General features: G+C 30.8%; 1 protein-coding gene across 1 annotated transcript; it reads right to left on the bottom strand.

The window, feature by feature from the left end:
- Positions 1-7,338: 7,338 nt before the first annotated feature.
- On the bottom strand, positions 7,339-11,697 carry LOC107612085 (delta-latroinsectotoxin-Lt1a protein). The gene is made up of 3 exons (XM_016313914.3): positions 11,019-11,697; positions 8,984-9,169; positions 7,339-7,837 (listed from the first exon to the last, which is right to left on the bottom strand). The coding sequence occupies exons 1-3, from the start codon at positions 11,586-11,588 to the stop codon at positions 7,553-7,555; spliced, it is 1,041 nt and encodes a 346-aa protein (XP_016169400.1). The 5' UTR covers positions 11,589-11,697; the 3' UTR covers positions 7,339-7,552.
- Between the last annotated feature and the right edge of the window lie 12,973 nt (positions 11,698-24,670).

Here is a 24,670-nt window from a genome sequence, read left to right as displayed (position 1 = left end):
CCAAGTCTCATTAACAAATAACTTGGCGTTTAGCTTTATGATTGCTCCAAGGTACTTAGCAACTTGCTCTTCAGTAACATCTTCATCCTCTTCAGAGGAAGAATACTCATCAAAGCTCATGAATGGCAAAAGTAAATTCAATGGAATCTCTATGGTCTCAGAATGAGCTTCAGATTCCCATGGTTCCTCATTAGGGAACTCCATGGAGGTCAGTGGGCGTCCATTGAGGTCTTCCTCAGTGGAAATCACTGCCTCTTCCTCCTCTCCATGTTCGGCCATGTGAGATGTGGTTATGGCCTTGCACTCTCTTTTTGGATTCTCTTCTGTATTGCTTGGGAGAGTGCTAGGAGGGAGTTTAGTAATTTTCTTACTCAACTGACCCAATTGTGCCTCCAAATTTCTAATGGAGAACCTTGTTTCAGTCATGAAACTTTAAGTAGTTTTGATTAGATCAGAGACAATGGTTGCTAAGTCAAAGTGGTCTTGTTTAGAATTCTCTATCTGTTGCTGAGAAGATGATGGAAAAGGCTTGCTATTGCTAAACCTGTTTCTTCCACCATTGTTGTTGTTGAAACCTTGTTGAGGTCTCTGTTGATCCTTCCATGAGAGATTTGGATGATTTCTCCATGAAGGATTATAGGTGTTTCCATAGGATTCTCCCATGTAATTCACCTCTTCCATTGCTGGGTTCTCAGGATCATAAGCTTCTTCTTCAAGGGAAGCTTCCTTAGTACTGCCTGTTGCTGCTTGCATTTCAGACAGACTCTGAGAAATCATATTGACTTGTTGGGTCAATATTTTATTCTGAGCCAATATGGCATTCAGAGTATCAATCTCAAGAACTCCCTTCTTCTGAGTTGTCCCATTATTCACAGGATTCCTTTCAGAAGTGTACATGAATTGGTTATTTGCAACCATTTCAATGAGTTCTTGAGCTTCTACAGGCGTCTTCTTCAGATGAAGAGATCCTCCAGCAGAGTTATCCAATGACATCTTGGACAGTTCAGACAGACCATCATAGAAGATACCTATGATGCTCCATTCTGAAAGCATGTCAGAAGGACACCTTCTGATCAATTGATTATATCTTTCCCAAGCTTCATAGAGGAATTCACCATCCTTCTGCCTGAAGGTTTGGACTTCCACTCTAAGCTTACTCAATTTTTGAGGTGGAAAGAACTTTGCCAAGAAGGCATTGACTAGCTTTTCCCAAGAGTTCAGGCTTTCTTTGGGTTGTGAATCCAACCATGTCCTAGCTCTGTCTCTTACAGCAAAAGGGAAGAGCATAAGTCTGTAGACCTCAGAATCAACCCCATTGGTCTTGACAGTGTCACAGATTTGCAAGAATTCAGCTAAGAACTGATGAGGATCTTCCAATGGAAGTCCATGAAACTTGCAATTCTGTTGCATTAGAGAAACTAATTGAGGCTTAAGCTCAAAGTTGTTTGCTCCAATGGTAGGGATTGAGATGCTTCTCCCATAGAAGTCGGGAGTAGGTGCAGTAAAGTCACCAAGCACCTTCCTTGCATCGTTGGCATTATTGTTGTTTTCGGCTGCCATGGCTTCTTCTTGTTTGAAAAGCTCTGTTAGGTCCTCTACAGAGAGTTGTACTTTAGCTTCTCTTAGCTTTCGCTTCAAGGTCCTTTCAGATTCAGGATCAGCCTCAACAAGAATGCTTTTGTCCTTGCTCCTGCTCATATGAAAGAGAAGAGAACAAGAAAGTATGGAATCCTCTATGTTACAGTATAGAGATTTCTTGAAGTGTCAGAGGAAAAGAATAATAGAAGGAGAAGGTAGATAGAAGAGAATTCGAACTTATCAAGAAGGATAGAGTTCGAATTGCACCTTGAGGAGGAGTGTTAGTCCCTTAAATAGAAGGATGTGAGAAGAGGGGAAGAATTTTCGAAATTAAAGTAAACGATTTTTAAAAGAAATTTGAAAATTTGATTGAGATTTTCGAAAATTAAGATTGGGAAAGAAATTAAGTGATTTTGAAAAAGATTTTGAAATTAGAAATTAAAAAGATATCATTGAAAATTAATTTTGAAAAAGATATGATTGAAAAGATATGATTGAGAAGATATGATTGAAAATCAAATTAAAAAAAGAAAGTTTTAAAATCAAAGTTGATTACTTGACTAACAAGAAATTAAAAGATATGATTCTAAAATTTAAAATTTGATCCTTTCTTAATAGGCAAGTAACAACTTGAAATTTTTGAATTAAATTATTAATTGTAGCAAGGGTTTTCAAAAATAGTAATAAATAAAAAAATTGAAAAGAAATTGATTTTGAAAAGATATGATTAAGAAGATATGATTTGAAAAAGATTTGATTTTGAAGAATTATGAAAAATTGAAAAAAAAAATTGAATTAAAAACAAAATCTTCCCTCTTATGTCATCCTGGCGTTAAATGCCCAGTATGGTATCCATTCTGGCGTTTAACGCCCAAAATGCTACCTTTTTGGGCGTTAAACGCCCAGCCAGGTACCCTGGCTGGCGTTTAAACGCCAGTTTTCCTTCTTCACTGGGCGTTTTGAACGCCCAGCTTTTTCTGTGTAATTCCTCTGCTGAATGTTCTGAATCTTCAATTCTCTGTATTATTGACTTGAAAAAACACAATTTTGAACATATTTTTGAATTTTTAATGATGAGAAACAATAAAAAATGCAACTAAGATCAAATAAACAATGCATGCAAGACACCAAACTTAGAAGTTTGTATACTAAGGACTATAACAATTTGAAAATGCATGTAAGAAACAACAAAAGACACAGAATAAGAGAATTTAAAGATCAGAGCTAGGAAATCATCAAGAACAACTTGAAGATCAATGAAGAACATATTACATATATTCGAAAAAATACAAGAAGAAGAAAGACATGCAATTGACACCAAACTTAAAAATTGACAATAAGATACATAAAATATTTTTTATTTTTATGATTTTATAAATTTTTTTGTGATTTTTTGAAAATCATATGGAAAAGAGAATAAAGAGATTCAAAACTTTTAATAAGAATTCCAGGAATCATGCAATGTTAGTCTAAAGCTTCAGTCTAAAAAGATTAGACATGGCTAGCCAAGCTTCAGCAGGACATTACATTCAGCAGCTAAATTGATGAGAATCAATCAGCTTTTGTGATGATAAGAATATCATCTTGAAACTCTAGAATTCATTCTTAAAAATTCTGAAAAATAAAAAGAAAAGTACCTAATCTAAGCAACAAGATGAACCGTCAGTTGTCCAAACTCGAACAATCCCCGGCAACGGCGCCAAAAACTTGGTGCACAAAATTGTGATCATCAACAATGGCGCCAAAGACTTGGAGCTCTCAAACGTGAATCACACTTTGTCACAATTCCGCACAACTAACCAGCAAGTGCACTGGGTCGTCCAAGTAATACCTTACGTGAGTAAGGGTCGATCCCACGGAAACTGTCGGCTTGAAGCAAGCTATGGTCATCTTGTAAATCTCAGTCAGACAGATTCAAATGGTTATGGAGGATTGATAATTAAAGATAAATAAAACATAAAATAAAGATAGAGATACTTATGTAATTCATTGGTAGGAATTTCAGATAAGCGTATGAAGATGCTTTGTTTCTCCTGAACCTCTGCTTTCCTATTGCCTTCTTCCAATCATTCATACTCCTTTCCATGGAAAGCTTTATGCTAGGCATCACCGTTGTCAATGGCTACTTCCCGTCCTCTCAGTGAAAATTTTCTACGCACGCTGTCACCGCACGGCTAATCATCTGTCGGTTCTCGATCATGTTGGAATAGGATCCATTGATCCTTTTGCGTCTGTCACACGCCCAACACTCGCGAGTTTGAAGCTCGTCACAGTCATCCCTTCCCAGATCCTACTCAGAATACCACATACAAGGTTTAGACGTTCCGGATCTCAGGAATGGCCGCCAATAATTCTAGCCTATACCACGAAGGTTCTAATCTTAGATTAGAAACCCAAGAGATACACATTCAAGCTTGTTTGCATGTAGAACGAAAGTGGTTGTCAGGCACGCGTTCATAGGTGAGAATGGTGATGAGTGTCACATAATCATCACATTCATCATGTTCTTGGGTGCGAATGAATATCTTGGAGAAGAAATAGACTTGAGTTGAATAGAAAAACAATAGTACTTTGCATTAATTCATGAAGAACAGCAGAGCTCCACACCTTAATCTATGGTGTGTAGAAACTCCACCGTTGAAAATACAAAAGTGATAATGGTGGTCATTGGCTTCGGCCCCAGAGAGGGAACCCGAAGAACCAAGATGAAAATACAATAGTAAAAGGTCCTATTTATAGAAAACTAGTAGCCTAGGGTTACAGAAATAAGTAATTAATGCAGAAATCTTCTTCCGGGCCCACTTGGTGTGTGCTTGGACTGAGCATTGAAGCTTTCATATGTAGAGACTTTTCTTGGAGTTAAACGCCAGCTTTTGTGCCAGTTTGGGCGTTTAACTCTAGCTTTTGTGCCAGTTCTGGCGTTTTGACGCCAGAATTCTTAAGCTGACTTAGAACGCCGGTTTGGGCCATCAAATCTTGAGCAAAGTATGAACTATTATATATTGCTGGAAAGCCCAGGATGTCTACTTTCCAACGCAATTGAGAGCGGGCCAATTGGGTTTTTGTAGCTCCAGAAAATCCACTTCGAGTGCAGGGAGGTCAGAATCCAACAGCATCTGCAGTCCTTTTTCAGCCTCTGAATCAGATTTTTGCTCAGGTCCCTCAATTTCAGCCAGAAAATACCTGAAATTACAGAAAAATACACAAACTCATAGTAAAGTCCAGAAATGTAATTTTTTAAATAAAAACTAATAAAAATATAATAAAAACTAACTAAAACATACTAAAAACATACTAAAAATAATGCCAAAAAGCGTATAAATTATCCGCTCATCACTTTCTTACCAAATTTTTTATTGGGCTTTGTAGAGCTCGACGCTGCGGTTGCGTGGACGCAAATGGTGCGGCGATCAGAGCTTGGAATAAGAAGATATCTTGGATTGAAATTGGTGTTAGGGTTTGAGCTTCATATTCAACCCCTCCGTTCTTGATTCGGCGTTCCTCATGTAATGAGGATGAAAGGTGGCTGAGTCCTTTTATTTAATGAGTCTTGGGTTGGGCGTTGGGTTGGGCGTTGGGCCCAATACGGGCCCGGTTCGCTCAGTTTGTCCCGTTCGGCTCAATCTTAGACCAAATTCTTTAAAATTGATGTCAAAATTCATATTTTAATTAATTCTACCACATTAAACTCTAAAATTTTATTTTCTAATTTTTTAGATTAATAATTATTTTATTGGCTAATCATTCACCAATTTCTCGGGTTTTACAATAAAAAATTTTCTTTTAAAATTTTTAGTTATGAATAATTTTACACAATTTTTTATAAGTGTTATTTGTTAAATTTTTTGGCAACTCTTATAAAATGTTATATTTTTTATTTAAAAAAGTTGTCTTAAATTTGTTATATTTCAACATTTTGTAAATGTATCTTTAAATATTAAAGACAATCATTTTTATGGATTGCAAAAGATTCTGTTATCTTTACCCTATTTTAAGGCAACCAGTTAAAAATGTTGTTTTTATCTATCTAAGACAACTTTTGTTAAGTATTACTTTAAGTAGGGTTACCTTAGACCAAAAATATTATAGTGAAGACTGTTAAGTCAAAACCAAATTTAACAAAGGTCTAAATATCATCCCAACTTAAAAAATAAAAATTGTATACCTAAATTCATTCCTCTAAAATACCACTAAACTCTAACTAAGCATAACTATTTTTTAACTGCTAACCCAACTTAAAAAAAATTGCATAAACTAATCCCAAGAAGAAGAATGATTAGTGAATATTCTCACTTTTTTGCTCTCAAATTTTGGAAGAATGCCAACTATATAGTGAAGGCTAATTTTCAAAAATGGAATTGTGCACCCTCTCTGTTTATTACTAAAAAAAAAAATTTTAATGGCTATTTATTTTATTTTTAAATAATAAAAATAACAGTTAAAATATTTATTGATAATTAAGCATTAATCATCTTATATTTTATTGTTAAAAAATTTTAGTAATAATTATATAATTTTTAATAAAAAAAAAATTAATAACTGTAAAAAGTATATAATTATAATTATAACATATAATAATAATCACAAATATATAATTAACACAAAAATATAAATTAAATAAGATATACAGCCACCATTATATATTATCACCAAAAATTTGCTACTAACAATCATTTTTGTTGTAGTGGTTCGTTTTGAATCCGTTATTGCAGCATCTCATGTGATCGTTTCTGATTTTACTGCCAACTATAGAATCACAAAATTCAATTAGCCTTGCTCATTCTATATTTGCCATGTGTACTGTCTTTATTCTTTGATTGTCCTTTCTTATTATTTTACCATGGTTTGTTTCAAATCGTTTCTTTTCCTTCATGTCACATATTTTGCAATGATGTGCTCATTCTTTCTTTCTTTTGCTTCAAGTAGCAGCTTTGGAGTGTTTACTTGTTAAAATTATAGTTTAATTTTTAAAATATTTAAGATTTAAAATTTTTTATTTTTAATTTTACAACAATAATAAAAAAGATTAACTAATATTAATTAATATAAGTTCCCTCGACTTATTCCTATACTTTTTAATGTAAATGTGTTTGTTTATCTACTTGTTGAAGTTCATTTATTTCTGAATCACAACCAAACACAAAACTTATAACTAATATCAGATATGAAATATACATAAGCCAAAGGTTGCAAGGTTACAAATAATGTCTCCGTTTTAGCTTAGCATTCCAATCTGCGTTACCGCGAGGATGTCACATCATATATACATCAACATCATTCTATATCTATAGGCTGGTACCACTTCATACAATGACGATTGTATTTTTATGATCTATCTCCATTCATTATATTAAAATAATAAGGCAAATTACTCCCTTCAACCGTTGAAAAATAGTAATAGACTGATGCATCGAATGTGATTAGTATCACATAGAAATAATTTTTTAAAATAAAAATTAATAAATCTCTAATCATTTTTAAAAATAGAATTAATAAATTTCCAAAATAATTATTTTAATGGATAAAGACCTACTAAACAAATAATTAACTTAAGTTGATTGAGTCAGTTGACTTATCCACTTAAATAAGTATTAAAATTTAAAATTCGTCTTGTGCATACAATAATTCATTAAGATTTAAGGTTACTTATACTTTTTCAATTTATTAACCAATAGTGATAAATTTTTAAATAGAGTTCAAATTTACTATGAATTAGTATTTAATCTACGGAGTAAAAAAAATCATGAGACACCCAAAAAATATGCTAAACAAATCAAGTCCTTCAAATATAATTTTTCTTTATTTTTTTTTTCTTTTCTACAGATACATTTGACATTTGTAACATTCTTTTATGTAGCTTTGTCACTAACATAATCTTCCGTACGTAACTCTAGTACTTCACACAATTCACATCTCCAAAATTGAATAATTCTTTGATTTGAACTAACGACCCATGGTTTGATAATCACTTAAGTTACTTTAATTTGCAGGTGCTATGAAACACTTGGGTTCGGTGTTTCTTATCATAAGCCTTGTTGAGAAGAACCACACAGTCAAGATGGTGACGGAACTTGGGATTGATGAGGTTGGGAACCACTTTGAAAGATGACGTCATGCTGACACGTATTATTATTGGTAATCCTCTTCCAGAATCTAACATATCCTGCATGCTTCTTCCTGCACCATACATGGGCTTGTTCTTCGTTCCCAATTGTAATGCGAAGATTGTTAATCCACTCTCCGCATAGAGTTCTGGTCCCTGCATGCAATGTATTATATTGTTAGATGTTATTCGAATCACTTTTGCATAAAGTTTAGTTAAATTCATTCTCATAGATAAAGTTTAGTTCGTCAATTTGTGTGTATAGATTCTAGATAATTAATATAAATTATATATATTAATTCCTGTATGCATGTATATATGCATAAACTAATGAACATCAAAAAAGAAAAATGCATAAACTAATAAAATGTCGAAAATTTCATATATTGATCAGATGCCCTGTTGGTAAAAATTTATTGTTCTTCTAAATTTTTTTTACTATTCTTTAGTGTAAATCTCAAAATAAGAATGTTTATGGCTCTATGGATCCATTTGGAAACTTTAAAAATAATTTTTTTTAACTTTTGACGTATGAAAAATAGTAGTATTAATGTCTAATGCAATTTTTAAAACCAAATTGTATCTTTTTAAAAAATTTTTTAGGAGTTTATAGAGAAGTTAAAAAAATTACTTTTCTCAATAATACTACTATTTTTTATCACATTTCTATAAAATAAACACTTTTAGAACTAAAAATTCAAATACAAAATAACTTATTTATAAACTATTTTTAATATAGTTATTTATTGTTTAAGTTATCTTTTCAAAAGTAATTTAATTAAGCTGTTTATTCAAATTAGACTTATTTTCCAGTGTCTTTATCTTAATATCATATCTCATCCTATATTTTGTTAGAAATTAAACCTTTTAGGAAAATTTAAAAATCACTTTTATTAAAATTTGGCCAGTACTTAACCATCAAAAGAAAAATAAATAATCCTACACCATTAGATGTCATCTCACACCATTAAAAATATTGATTATAGGTAATTAACGGCTACACATTACAAATTCTGTTGGCCCTTAGCACTCCTCAACTCTTTATATCATGGATTTTATTTCAAAAAACTTTAATTTATTAGTTTCCTACACATGGGAGATTCATTTCCAAGGCTACTCTTAGTCTTAAGTAGCCAATAATTAAGTACAAAGGGGACGGATAAGGCAGAGTAATCTCTAATCAGTTAATCACTATTTACAAAGCATGCATCAACCTAATGATATTAAAATGACTTATATTATATGTATGCTCATGAGTATTATAAAGCTCATACGTGTACATTGAGTCCTAACTATACTTACACGAGAGGACGCAAAGGGTAAGATAGAAAACTTCATGTCCATGATTGGAGGAAGAATGTGGAGACGAAAGAACCTGGATTTATTCTCTATGATTAAATTCATGGAACAATTGCAGTTCAGGATCTTTGTTGTCACTCCAGTCCTATCCACTCCTTCCGTTAGCTTAAACTCTGGAATCTTTGCGATCTTCAAGTACAGTCAATCAAAGCAAGCAAATTAAATAAATAAATCAATAATGTATTTTACTACGAATTCAATTTAATCAAGAATATCATCTTTTATCTGAAAATTAGTCAAGAATAATTTTTTAATAACATAAGCAAAATGAACTAATTGACTAAAAAAGAACGAAAGTTCATGATATGATAGGGTCAACAAAGATTAAGTTCTAAATTAGATCTTTTAATCTTAAAATTTTGATATTATGTGATGATATATATTATTTTTTTAAAAAAATACACATAAGTTTGAAATACATAAATGATTATATCTTTAATATTTAGGACATTTTTTTTTTGTAATGCAAATTTTGCTATTTTTTTAATTTTTTTAAACTTTAATTCGAGCATTCATGAACAATAAACTTTATGCTTGTCACTCTAACAACCAGCAATTTAGTTTTAAAAAGTAAAAACCAATGATTATAAGTAGATTAATTATTTAGTGGAGTTAATACTAAGATAAGTTGAATAAACTTAATATTATTGTACCCAATAATAATCATTGTATGCTATGTATTAATAAAGATGTTAAAATTGTATATTATTTGTTTATTGTTTGTGATGAGTATTTTTGGTAGGTGTGATATTTATGGGCTCGTAATGATCGTGATGCTAGACATCCATGGATATTTTCAAATATTATAAAGGAACATTTGAGAGTTTGGATAACTATAGCAATGAGAAAGGAAGACTGGCCCAAGAGATGGTTGATTTTTTTTTTTTCGTCTAAAGTAGGGATACCCGCAGGAATTACCTAGGATAAAGAAGCTAACAGGGATCCACAAAATTTGTACGGGGACGAATAAATGGGGACGAGGATGGAAATTGAAGTACTCGCCCCACAAAATTTACAGAAATTCCCGCGAAAGAAAATTTATTTAAATGTCGTCTTTATATTATATAAGTAACTCTAATTTATTTTATTTTAGTTTATATATTGAAAATTTTATCTTTATATTATTATGTTAAATTTATGTTTAAATTATATTTGATTTGACGTATTTGATTGAATTATATAAGATTTTATTATAGTTGTGTTAATTTTTTTAAAAAAATTAAAATTTAATAATATCAAATTATTCATGGATATTTACAGGTATACGTTTCTTCTGTGAAAAAAATAAACAAAAATCCGTGACAGAAATAGAACGAAAATGGAGGACATTTTACTAAATGTGAACGAAGGCGAGAGAGGAGTCTCTGCTCTCGTGAAGACCTATTGCGATTCCTAATTTAGAGTATTTAGTTAGAAAAAAAATCAAAAAAAAAATTTAAAATAAAGTATCAAGTGTTGTAGAAACCGTTGCCATATCCATGAAAATTGTAACGAATGGAGTTGTATTGATTCTAGAATCAAAAATGACTAAAAAATTAGAGTTATAATTTATTTTTTATTTTTTTATACTCCACTTTATTATATTAAATTCTTTTTATTCAAAAGAAAAGAATATTCTTAATCTAGAATGATTTTATTTAATTTAACATTTATAATTTTATGCATATAAACCTAAAATTATATATTTAGATTTAATATTATAGATTTATCTCTGCAATAATTAATAAATACAAACAAAGCAGGTCAAAAATAGTTAGCAAGTTATAGCTATACTTTTGCTTTTCAAACTTTAGCTCCCAAACATTGTTGATTAATTATCACTCTTAATTAATACAAAGAGAGAGTACGCAAATAATTCTCAAACACATTCATAATTAAGAACATAACTAATGATCTGATAATATTATACATAAGATAAAAGAAAATAAAGTAAATGGGCAAAACCATGAAAAACAGCAGAGAGTATTGTATAAGATACCTCAAGGGAGACGTTGGGCGAAGGAGGTTTTGTAGCAATATAGAACACAAGCAATGCAACTCCCAAACTCACCAAAACCCTCCAACTCATCTGCAACGAAATCCACGCCCATGAATCCGAGTTCTTATAAGAAAAGTACCTCTCCCACCCTCCTTTCTTCTTCATCGCCCCATCATAATACTCATGGTAAAACAACCCTCTCTCTTCCTCTTCCTCCTCCTCGTCCTCGTGGCCGCCGGGGCCATCTATAATAACCAACCGGTTAACGTCCCCGGTGGCGACCGTGTCGTGGCTACTATCATAAGACACTTTCTTGTGGTGCAAGAAAGAATGGCTGGATCCTCTGGAGGAGTAGCGACAGAGGGCGAACCGGCCTGCCGGGTCGTATTCGTTTGTTGGGTTGGTTTCGGACCGGATTGGAGAGTGAAAGGTCGATTCGGCATCGTTTTGAGTGGAGGGACTCTGGACATAGTATCCGCAAGGGTATGTTTGGTATATTAGTGAGTCATGGTTGTGGTCTTCTACAACATTGTTGTTGTGATGATGGATTCTACTATTTTTGGAGGACATGATCGATGTTGTTTAGGTGTGACTGTGATTGTGAGTGTGAGTGTAATCTTAAGGAGAGAAGGAATTTTCTGACATGGAGAAAGGTAGCTTTGGAGATGGGTGGGTTTTAAATTCAATAAAGATGAGGAGGACTATGAATTATGCTGAGGGGTCATAAAGTTGAAGGCATTTTGCGATCCAAAAGAAGAAAAGAAAATGAAAAGTTGACGGCATTTAATTTGTTTGCTAGTGATATTTTTGTCTTTAAATTAAGACATTTGAGAGTTTGGAAATATTTGGTAATCAAAGAAAATTAATAAAAAATAGTTATAATTTATCCTATTTAGCATTCATTAATTGTTGTGATAATTAATTAATATTAAATAAGACAAGTTTTGATTTTTTTTTTTTTATCTACCTAGCATTACCAGAGAGAAGTTATACGAATTTTAAGGTGAAGGAAATTGATAAAGTGGGGGAAATACAATTAATGAATGACCATAGTCCATAGTTGAGTTATGAGTGCCTAAAAATTTATATACAAATTTGGTTGTATAAATATTAAATAACCTTTTTTTAGACACAAAAAAAAAAAAAACCTTTTTTTAATGGTTAAATGTCCATTTCAACCGTAGATCAAATTTAAATGTGCGAAAAAAAAAAATTATAATTTAGGTAGGGACCACCATCTTTCCAAGCTAAGTATTGTAAGATGTGTATCAGGAGAATATTAGAAGAATAATACCTTTAATGATAAAAAATAAAGAATTTTTAGTGTTGATTCAATTGTAAGAAAAAATTAAATAAATTAGTATTGTTAAGATAAAAAAAAATTTAATTAGATATCAGCAATATATATGTATTACATGTCATCGTCAATAAAAATAGTTAATTTTATAGATTTTATTAACCAATTAAAAAAGTCTTTATGAAAATAGATATAAAATTTAAAATTTAATATATTTATTATATATTTAATAAAATAAAATATTTAAAATTTCCTATTACTAGTAATCTTGTGCTCTTAAGGTACATATTATCTAAATCTTAATTTTATTGTGATTGAATTATTGATGTAAATAAGAACATTTAAATTAAAATTATTTAAAAATTTTGTCTTGTAAATGTTAAAATTAAACCTTTCTCTTTATTTAAATCAATTATTTGTTTAAGAAAAAATATAGGTAGACAATGAAAATATTAAACAATATAAATAATAGATGTATTAGATATTTATTTCTCTAAGTGTGCGGATGGTTATTTTAATATTAAGATTTAGATAAATAATTTAGAGATATAGTATATTTTTATTTGATTGGTAGTTATTCATATTGTTGAAGAATACCTAGCATAACCCTTTGTTTAATTCAACTCGTTTTCTGCGTTATGCCACTGCTGTGGGTATTGTATTCATTAAGGCACATGAGTGGTAGAAACATAATTGTTGCTTCTAATTAGAATTTTGATGTTTTATTATACCATTTCAATGTCTATTATACTTGCCTTGCTTCTCAACTACTTTTTTTCATGGTTTCTCATTTGATCAAGGTACTGAAAAAGTGAAAAACTAAACTGGTTATCAAATTGATAAAACTAAAAATTTAATAGTTTAAGAAAACAATTAAGGTTCAAGTTGAGATTGAACTAGAATAAAATAATATTTTTATATATAAGGTTCAATTAATTTTTTGTATTTTATTATTTTAAATTGAATTTTTAATTTTTTCAATTTACAGCTAATTTTTGTCTTAAATCGAATTTATCTTGTGGCAAACTTTTAATTAATCCGATTAGAAAAAGTATAAAGGAAAAATTATTCTAATTAATGCGTTTATTACGGAAAAGCCACTGATCGTGATTTGTGTTTATTACCCTTGATCTGTATATAAAACAGAATTAATTAATTTGCTTTACACCGAATTGTTCCTCTTTACACATCCAAGAAATGATGATAGCTATGTGAGCACGCTTTAATTTCCTCTTCTAATGTCTACCAAAAGGCACAAACTTCAGATCTATACAGAGGAAAGGTTAATAAATTTCTGTTATTATAATTGCATCTCCAGTTATCTACAATAATGGCCTACATTATAGCTTTATAGCATTTGATTATTCAATTCATTATTTCGTTACCAAAACCATTCAATAATAATGAATTATTTTATGTGTATCTTAATTAAGCTTGTGTGCATAACGAGATTTCGACTCACCTCAACTACTTATACAGATAGGGACTTAGGGTACAAATTCAGTTTAAATAGGAATTATACCTCATTGATAATTATTATAATTTAAATTTCTCATCATGTTTTAGTAAATACTAATAGTTCTTCTATCCATATTATTGATATTCTTCTCATCAAAAAAATATTATTGATATTCCTTAGTTAGTTACGCTGACAATAATGGCTTTTATTTTTACTGAATACCATTATTGTAAAAATTATCTATCAAATTATTATTATTTTAAAACATATTATCTAATTATCAAAAGAGTGATAATTTGATAAATAGGATTTAAAACAGTAAAATTTTAGTAAAAGAGCCAACAATAATTAATTTAAACTTAAGATCTTACTCATAAATATAGTTATAAGAATTAAACCGCTAATCAAATTGTTCAGACAATTAAATTATTAAATTATTGATTCAACTGATAAATCACAGGTTAAATCGATTGATTTAATCATAGTTAAATAATTATATAAAATTTAATTTTTTTTTATTTTCATAATAAATGCATTGCTTTAGTTTTATTTTGTATTAAATTAATAACTATTTTTAAATTTTAATAACTCATTAATTAGTTCATATTTATTATATACACTTTAAATATTTATAAAAAAAGAAAACAAAAATATAATCATAAAAATAAAAACAGTGTAATTAGTAAATTTTTTTTAATTTGTAATAAAATTATGTAATATATATTTGAGTAAAATATATTTTTTGTTCCTAAAGTTTGACAAAAGTTTCAAAAATACCCCTAAGTTTTATTTTGTTTCAATTTTGTCCTAAAAGTTTTCGATTTGTATCAAATATATCCTTGGCGGCTAATTTTTCAAAAAATTTAAGACCAATTCAACAATAATTTCATAAGAACAACCCTCAATACAAACAAATCAAGCATCATTTTCATGCATTATTGTTAGATTGATCTTAAATTTTTTGAAAATTTAGCCGTCCGGAGTATATTTGATGCAAATCGAAAACTTTTGGGACAAAATTAAAATAAAATAAAACTTAAGGATATTTTTAAAATTTTTACCAAACTTCAGAGATAAAAAATATATTTTATCCTATATATTTAATAGAAAAATATTATATGTAGCAAATAATAATTTTGTCTACTTTGACGGGGTCTTACCAAATTTGACCAGATTGATTCATTCGATTTTGATCAGTTTTTTTACTGGATTTGACTAAATTTAACTAAATTAATCGAATTAATTACTTAACCATTTTCAGTTCAACCGACTGAATCAAACTGAGTTTTATATATCTATAATTCTACTTCTAAATTATCATAATGTTGATAAAATAACACTCTACTTTTATTATGGTAAAAATATTCTTGAAATATTTAAGAACTGCTACAAAAAAAAATCTAACCATAAAGAGAAGCTTTTTCCATTAATAGAATCGATTGAAGTGGCAAATAGGGGAAGTAAATCTTCTCTAGTGAAAAAAAAAAAAATTAAATAATATCTAGTGTTTAATCTCATTTTTTATTGTTCTTTCTCTTTTATTTATTTTTAGTCTCACTTATAGAATTAAAGGTGTATTATTAAAAATATTGAGAGGATCCATTTTTACAAATAGGGATGCTAATATACCGTTATTATTCAATCCCCAAATTAAAAACTCTAGCTTCACTAATTAATTGATATAGAATGACTATATTAACCTTCCTTCTATGAATCAACACCACAGCTCCCACATCCTCTTCCTCTTCTTCCCATTTCTCTTAAAGCCTCCTCCCTGTAAGGTTGTAACTACCTTCCACACCACCTCTCTTCTCCTACTCTACCAGTACTTCTACACACAAATCCAAAATTTCATCTCCGTTAATCTTAAAATCTCCAATTTCATCCCCAAATTTTTGTCAACATTCTAATAAAGAAACAAAAATTTATGACATTATTTTCAAAATTACTTCTCATCACTTCTTCTCCTTGTTCGAATCAATCTATTAAAACAAAACACAGCAAGAAAAAGATGACTTGGTGGAAAAAGGAGAAAAAGGCAACGGTAAATAAGAACAACGCCACAACCATCAATGAAACTGATAGAGAGAGAGAAAAAAAAAAGAGATTCAAATTTAAAAAATTAGAATTTTAGATTTGGGGATATTAGTGGAATTAAATATGTAATGAATGCTACATTAATATTTTCATTTATCACATCCGTCTAATTTTTTTTAACAAAGATATGAGACTCGAACCCACAATCTCTTAATTGAGTATGAGGAGACTATGTCATTTGAGCTATAACTCATTGGCTCACATCCGTCTATTTTGTTAATGAAAAAAAAAATTTAATTATTGGTTATTTTTATATCATTTTTAAACATTTAAAAGACACTTTTATTGTTAATAAAAGTAAGAATCACTTTTATCAGGATTCTAATACAATGACAAAATTGATAGTCTAACAAACTTTACTGGTTATTTGTCAAGTAATATAAAATAAAATTTTAATTATTTTATATTTTTGTATTAGTTATAATTTAAAATATTATTTTAATATAATTTTTTAATATTATAAAAAAATTTTACATAATAATTAATTTTAATAAATAAAAAATACTCATATATTTTATATTTAATTATTTAAAAATAAAAGATTTTGTTACCGTTTAAAGTATTGCTATTTAAAATATTTATTTATATATTAGGATATTCTATATTTATTAGAGTCCATCAATGTTCTTCTTTTATATTAGTCTTTGATTTTCATCTAATAAAATCTAATAACTTATATAAATGTAACTCATTTAATAAACACATAATTGTTGAACTCGTTTTAGACATACTCCACTAGTACTACTAAAATTCTTCACCACTAAACTCTACCATTTATTTAGTTGATTGTTAGTTTAATTTTTAATATTATAGAATGATTAAATCAGCATTGACGTGGAAGTTATTGAAACATAACCGAAACATGATACGAAAACACTATAGTCTAAACCTTTTTTTTTTTTTTGTACAAGTTAGCGGCTTTGTCCAATCCAACAGTTAGTCCCCTCATCCCGGTATTAACTCTTAATCTCTTATTTATTTATTTATTTATTATTATTATTTTATGTTTTGGAAGACATCTCAATGTTGATTTATTTGATAGCGAACTGAATATCAAATTATCAATACAGTAGAGCAATAATATAAATATTAATTAATCGTTTTGGTAATGGTTAGTTCTATCCAATTATACGAACATTTCCTCGGTTATCGGTTTCAAAAGCACGTCCATGATTACCTCCTTGTTTCCTGCAATGATGTTTCTTTCATTTCAATTTTACACCAGAAAAAATGGCTTAAAGTTAAAACCCTCAAAACGATTGGTTATTTTAATTAAGATGGTATATACGAGAGTGTAGAGGCAGAGGAGGAAAGAGACGGGAGGATAATTAAGAGTGAAGTAGAGATGCAATTCAATCGAAAATTTCTTGCTTTTCAAGAGATTGTTATCCACGGATATATGGCCATACATTGTAATGATTATTGTAAGGTACAAATTATACAATATTGTTCAAATTAAAATAGTATGATGAGGATGGTACTCTCTTTTGCTTTTGTACCAACACATTATGAATCGCACCTCTCATTACCATCATGATCCAAGGCAAATGATGATTTTTTTTCATCCATTAGCTAGAAATAATCTTTTATTTATTTTAGTTTTGGAGGAGCATGACCATTAAAACGGGTAGCATAGAATGGGAAGGTGACTTGAAAAAAATGGTTGCGGTTTTATTTGTAAAGAGTGTGTAACTAAACTTATCAGTAAAGTTTGTTAGAGAAGTAGCTGTTAGTAAGTTAGTTACACTCTTTACATTATTAATAAGAAGCATGTCATAGTTCTTAACTTCTTATCTAAACTAGGTGAGATTTTATTAGAGTTATTATAAAAGCCATTATTTAACAAGTTTATTAAAAGAGAAAGTATAGGGATAACACATTTACCAGTCAACTTAAAAAATTTGTTTAAAAATTAATTTTAAAATTTTTTAAAAATCAAATTTTGAATAACTAGGATTAGACAACGTAACCTCCTCTAAACACACTAACCATTGCAAGGACATGAGCTCTCTCATCGCGTCAACCTTCCATTGCACAGAAGCTTTGCCGCTGCCGCATCTCCGTCTCTGCAGTGCGCCGCGCACATCGCCGCTGGAGGGAGTTCTCGCGCAAGTTGCGCGTGCGTTCTTTCACGTCCTTCATGTCCTTCACGCCACCGCTACAGGGAGTTCTTGGCGAGTGACGCGATCATGCCCTTCGTGGAGCTGCTGTTGCTGCGTTGCTATTCGTCGTGTTACGGCGTTGTGATCGCCGTTGCAGGCCATTGGAGAGAGCTGCGTTGCTGTTCATCGTGTCGCGTCGCATTCCTTCATCTGCTTCCCGCTTCTTATCGCGCCGCCGTTGCCCATCGTGCCGCATCTCTGCTCTCACGTCGCACTCCTCCATCGTGCCACAGTGGACGCGTCCTCCCTCACGTCACCATCCTCCATGGCGTCACGCCATCTGCCATCATTCTTCTTCTTCTTTTTAGATTTTTTTTGTATATTGTGAATATTTTTTCGCCCTTTAGTAAAAAATGTATTGGGATTTAGAATGTGATGTTTTTTTTACAAAGAAAAATATCCAATTACAAAAAAACATCCAATTACAAACAAAGAAGCATCTACAACCTCTTGAGAATGAATTTAATGTGATTTTGATTTTTTTTCTATATGATTTGGATGTTTTTTCTATATAAAGTGTATTTTTTATATATAATTTAGATTTTTTGGTATTTTGTGGATATTTTTTCATCCCTTAATAGGAAATTTATTGGGGTTTAGGATGCGGATGTTTCTTTTACAGAGAAAGAAACATCCAATTACAAAGAAAGAAACATTCACAACTCCTTGAAAATGAATTTAATATGATTTAAGTTTTGTTGATATAATTTTGATTTTTTTTATGCAATTTAGATTTTTTTATATAAGTTAGGATTTTTTTTTAGTATATTATAGATATTTTTTCTTCGTGAGTATTGGGGCAACCCAAATAGGAGTTGGCTGAGGTTGGCTATATCCCTTATTGGTTACCTAGTGAAGTCATTGAAATTGAGATTGAGTAGGTATCTCAAAATTTAGTGAGACTATTTAAGGTTTATAAACAATTTAAAAAGTTTATTCTTGAGCGATATGATATTTATAATAGGTACACCTCAATCAAACTCAAAATTGATTGTTTGGACAGTAAATATTTGCATGTGGGTGACCCAACAATAGTAGATTAGATATATTCTGATATTATATTAGAATTAAGATTGAATGTGCTTAGTTCAACCCCAAAAACAAGCTCATAGATGGGATCAACACTTTCAAATTATCTAGAAATATGATATAACAAAGTTACAAAATTAGATAGCAATTCTAACCTAACTAAATTTCTAACGAGATACAAAGTAGTGATTGGTGATGCTACTCCACCTTAAATAAATCTTTTCTAAAGAAATTCTAAACGGATAACCACTCTGTCTAAACCGAATTCCTGATATGGAGATACAAAGTGATAATATATGATACTTTATCCAAAACAAAGTCCTAATTATACCAAAATACCAAGCTAAATTGTATAAATACTCAACTCAAATACAATGAGAAAATAACTATGCTACATATAAAATTAGCCACTAGTATAAAATACATGTTGAAATATAAAATACACATTGAAAATAAACTAAACAACACATATATTTGTGTATGTATAGTGACTAATTTTAGTAGTTGATTTTAGTATACACTGTACAAATAGCATTTTTGATGAGTAAATACCAAAAATACAAAACCAATCTTCTCTAACTAAAAAAGTGCTTGATGATTTGGTACATAAAATAAATGTAGAGACAGAAAACATAAAGAAAAATCTTAGAACTTTCTTTCTAACATCAATACATTTTAACTTCCATCATACCAAACTAAGCTAACCAACCTACCTAATACTAATTTATAGGTAGTGAAATTACATAGTAAATATAAGGGTTAAGTACTTTTTTCATCTCTAACATCTTGGATCAAAATCAAAATCGTCCCCGACTTGTTTTTTATATTAAAATTATCCTCAACGTTAGAAGTCATTTTAAAATCATCATTTTCTATTTCAATTTTATTGTTTACAAAATTACCCTTGATAAAAATAAAATTAAAAAACCCCTCATCACCCTAGACAGCACACACCAGCAATCCTAATCTTCCTTATCTCTCCCATCATGTCTTTCAGACTTTTCAATCTTCTTTATCCCTCTCACCATGATTTTTCTAAAATTACCAAAGTGTCTTGTAAGAACTATGATTAATTAACCGCTTAATTAATTAAATTAATTACCCAAAATAGGTTCAAAAAATTTATAATACTAATTAGAAAATTTAAATATGATATTTGGACTCAATAGACTTTTTTGAGTTGGAAAATGTAATTTTTTACGAAAAATTGCGTAAAAACGCGTACCGGTAAATTAGCCGGCAGTACCGGCTTAAATCTGTCCATTACTGTGTGAGAGCAGTAAAAACTGTAGAAAAATTTAGGAAAATAATTAAAGATGAAAATCGGACACTATTTTTAAAGGTTTGGCCCAAAGGCCAAAAATGCTAATGGGTTAGACCGGACCCAAGTCCCACATATAAAAGCACATTAATGAACTCCATTCAGCCACCATAAACCTTAGAGAGTGACAGTTGCAGCCGAAGTGAGAAGAGAGGAAGGGTTTCAAAAATACTATTCACATCCAACTTCATTTGATCATAACTCAAGCTACGGTGCTCCGATTCGCGTGCCGTCAGCGGCTACGTAAAACTCTTGTCGAGCCCGTTAGTTCTATCTAAATTTTGTTGGTAAGATTTTGAAACTCTCTCCCCATTCTGCAGCTCTATGAATTTCGAAATTTTGGATTTTGGTTTGAGTGAATTTTTGTGATTTTGGGTGTTTAGGTACACTCTAGCACTTGGTTTCTATTGGGTTTTATCCTAATCAATTGTGGGTAAGGTAAGCTTGATCTTATCCCTTGTGAAATTGAGCATTTAGGATCCCTAGGTATTGATTTGTGGTAAATTAATGTGTATAACTTGAAAAATTTGATTGTTTGATGCTTGTTGGAGTTGATTGGTGGATTGGTTGATGCTTGGAGGCTTGATTTGGACTCAAATTTAGTGTGTAGTGCATATTAGGAATCGACCAAGGTATGATTTCGATTTTCTCTATTTAATATGTGATATTGCTAGACACTTAGGTTAGTGGACCATAAGATAGGTTTAAATTGTTGATTGTGGATTATGATTATTGATGCTTGTGATGATTTTAATAAATTGTGATATTGTTGTTGATTATTGAGAGTGAAGTTGAATAACGATAATATTGAGTAGTGATATTGAGTTTGAATGCTTGTTGATGTTGATGGATGTTGAGGATTGTGAATTAAGATTGAGTTGTGATTTATTGAAAATGTGAAGGTGTGTAAGTAGAAATTTTTTAGTGGAAATGGTGAAAATATGTATGGATAGGTTGTGGAATGAATTAAAACATATATGAACATCACTTAGGTCCATTGAAAATGTTTTGGTTGTAGGATAATTGGAAACTGTAAGTAGAATTTGAATTTTGGAAGTTTGAGAACCTAGTGAACTTTTGGTAAAAATATTTTTTTGTGGACTTTGACGGATCATAAATTAAGCTTGTGTTTTTGAAATTGGGTGTTTTAAATTAAAGGTTATCTCAAGGACTTTAAAATGATATAAAGTTTGAGAAAAATGGAGTTTTATAGAGGAAGTTATGAACGTTTAAAGTTTGGTGTTTAAAACTGATTTCTACAACTTTACAGAATTTTGCAAATCTGGAGGGGCATGCGTATGCGGGTACCCCCATACGCGAGCGTGCGTCTCTGGCAGGCCCTCATGCGTACGCAAGATATGCATGCGTATGCGGTGCCACGTGACGGAGGATAAATGTCGGTCTAGAATTTCTCATAGGATTTTTGTTGCAAGCATAATCCAAACCAAAAAATTATGCTCAATCAAAGTTTAGAAGGTTGTCACAAGTACAAACCCTAATAAAAATAAATTGAAGTATTTAAACCTCAGGTCGTCTCTCAAGGAATTGCAAACGGGTGCTCTATCATTGGCTATGAGGTTTCTTTTGGGGTTTTTGTAATAAGAGACAAGAAATATAAATAACCAGAAAGTAAATGGCAATTAACTAACAAAGGAAAGGAAATTCAAATGGTGAAAGGTCTTGGCAAGGGTTGATGGTTAAGGATCTCTATCCTTGTCACTAACCACAACATGATAATTGCAAGGATCAATCCCATTTAGTCATCCTCTAACAATTGAAGGAAAGTCAAATGAGCTTCATTAATCCCAATCCATAAGTCCTAACCACTCACTAATTGAATTAGTGAAAGCTAGTGTCAATGGGCACCAATTATCAATCACTTGGACATTAGCAACTCAAGATCACCCAAGTTACCAACCCAAGCCAAGAATAGAAAAATATAACTCATAACTAAAAGAAACATTTCATCAAACACATAGAATGCAATAAAAAAAAAACATCATAAAATACAAGAATTAATGAAAGCCATAACTAACATAAGCAAGAAATTAACAATAGCAACTAAGATAAACATCAAGGACATAAAAACATAAAATTGCATTAAAAGAGAATTAAAATTGACAAGAGAATTCATAAATTAAATTGGAAAAATAAAGAAATTAACAAGGGAAGTAGATAAACTAAAGTGCTAGAATAAATAAAAGTAAAGGAAAACTAAATTGAAAAAAGATTAAGATCTAGATCTAAAAGAAATAAAACTAAAGAACCCTAAAACCTAGAGAGAGTCTCTAGAATTCTACATCTATCTAAAACTAAGCTAATGTGTGAATAAATGAATGAATGATTCATCCTCCTTCACTCCCAGCCTCTTATCTGCAGACAAGGCTCAAAACTGGGCCAAAAACAAGCTCAAAAATCGCCCCCAGCATTTTTACTTTAGTGAGGCATATGCCGCTTGTCACATGTACGCGTCAGCCACGCATACACGTCGTTGAATTTTGCACAAGGTCACGCGTATGCATCAGTCATGCGTACGCATCGGTGGACGACGCTCCTGGTCACGAGCACGCGTCAGCCACGAGTACGCGTCGGAGCCAGGTTCTCAAATCTTTAATTCTTTGTGCTCCTTCCACTTTTGTATGCTCTCTTTCCATATTTTAAGCCATTCCTGCTCTATAAACTCTGAAAACACTTAACAAACATATCACGGCATCGAATGGTAATAAGAGAGGATTAAAATTAGCAATTTTAAGGCCTAGGAAGCATGTTTTCACTCTTAAGCACAAATTAGGAAGGAATCTCAAAAACATGCAATTTACATGAATAAGTGTGAGAATAATTGACAAAATCCACTTAATTCACTACAAAATAAACCATAAAATCATGATTTATCAATCTTCCCACACTTAAATATTAGCATGTCCTCATGCTAAGCTCAAGAGAAGCTACAAAGGGGTGAAGAGGGATGGTAGGATTTATTAAATGCAACCTATGTATATGAATGCAACTAAATGCAAAGTCCTACCTACTTGGTTAAAAGTAAATCAATCTTCCAAGAACAAATATGAACAAGTAGGGCTAAGATAGTATCATGATTCATGAATTCCACTAATTCAAATCTCAAAATGAAGTACAAATAAACTTGCAAGAAGAAAGCTCATGAAAGCTGGAAACAAGGAATTGAGCATCGAACCCTTACCAGAAGTGTATCCGCTCTAATCGCTCAAGTGTTTAAGGGTCGATTCTCTCAATTCTCTACTAATCTTGCTTTCTAAAGCTTGCTCTTCTTCTACCAATCAACATATATTCAATGCATGGATGCACATATCAAGAGGTCTTTTCAAGGGTTGTAACGGGTTTAGGGTCAAGGTAGGATTGTATTTGATCAAGTGGACTAAAATTTGAATCCTTGATTAACCTAAACTTTCCACCTAACCTAAGACAATCCATGTAATCAAAATACAAACCTAACTACCCATTGACTATCTTTTGCCACATATTCATGCATCCTCATTTTGAACACAATTCATATGCATTGCTATCACCACTTACTTTGGGGCCTTTTTGTCCCCTTTTTATTGCTTTTTTTTTCTTTTTCTTTTGTTTTCTTCTATTTTTGGTTTTTCTTTTTCTTTTGTTTTTCTTCTTTTTATTTTTATTCTTTTTATATACGTGGTGGATAATATATACATACGAGAGATCAATGCATATGATTAAGGTATTGAATGCATGAACATGCGACCAACTAATTTTTCTTTTTTTTTTATTTTCATAAAAAAAGTATAACATACCCAATTCTCAAACCAAATATTCCCAAACCCAATTTTTCCACACTTAAATCATGCACACTCTCACTAGTCTAAGCTAACCAAGGATTCAAATTAGGGACATTTATTGTTTTCCACTTAGAGTTAGTGATGTGCTAAAATAAAGAACAAATTGGGTAAAATAGTCTCAACATTGGTTTGCAAAGGATGATGAAAGGGTAAGGCCTTTTAGGTATCTGAGCTTAGTGAAACAAAGGCTTCAATCACATAAATGCATTCATACATCAAACAATGAAAATATAGAATCAAACAAGACAAAGATCACAATCTTAGAGAGAACCACACACACCAAAAATATATTGGTTGATAAGATGCAACCAATTAAATAGGCTGAAAATCTCACTAGGCTTGTGTGTTTGATGAGAGGATATTTTATACGCTTTTTAGCATCATTTTCATATAGTTTTCATTATGTTTTGTTTAAGTTTTATTTAGTTTTCATAAGTTTTAGTGCAAAATT

Source organism: Arachis ipaensis, chromosome B8, assembly GCF_059453495.1.
Source record: "Arachis ipaensis isolate K30076 ecotype BB chromosome B8, ASM5945349v1, whole genome shotgun sequence".
NCBI lineage: Eukaryota > Viridiplantae > Streptophyta > Magnoliopsida > Fabales > Fabaceae > Arachis > Arachis ipaensis.
This window is presented reverse-complemented; position numbering and strand designations above follow the sequence as displayed.

Excerpts from the sequence above, each read along its gene's own strand:
- LOC107612085 (XM_016313914.3), bottom strand. The coding sequence starts at position 11,588 with ATGTCCTCCAAAAATAGTAGAATCCATCATCACAACAACAATGTTGTA. Across the intron at positions 9,170-11,018 it reads CGCCCAACGTCTCCCTTGAG|ATCGCAAAGATTCCAGAGTT; the intron begins GTATCTTATACA and ends CTGTACTTGAAG. Across the intron at positions 7,838-8,983 it reads TACCCTTTGCGTCCTCTCGT|GGACCAGAACTCTATGCGGA; the intron begins GTAAGTATAGTT and ends CATTGCATGCAG.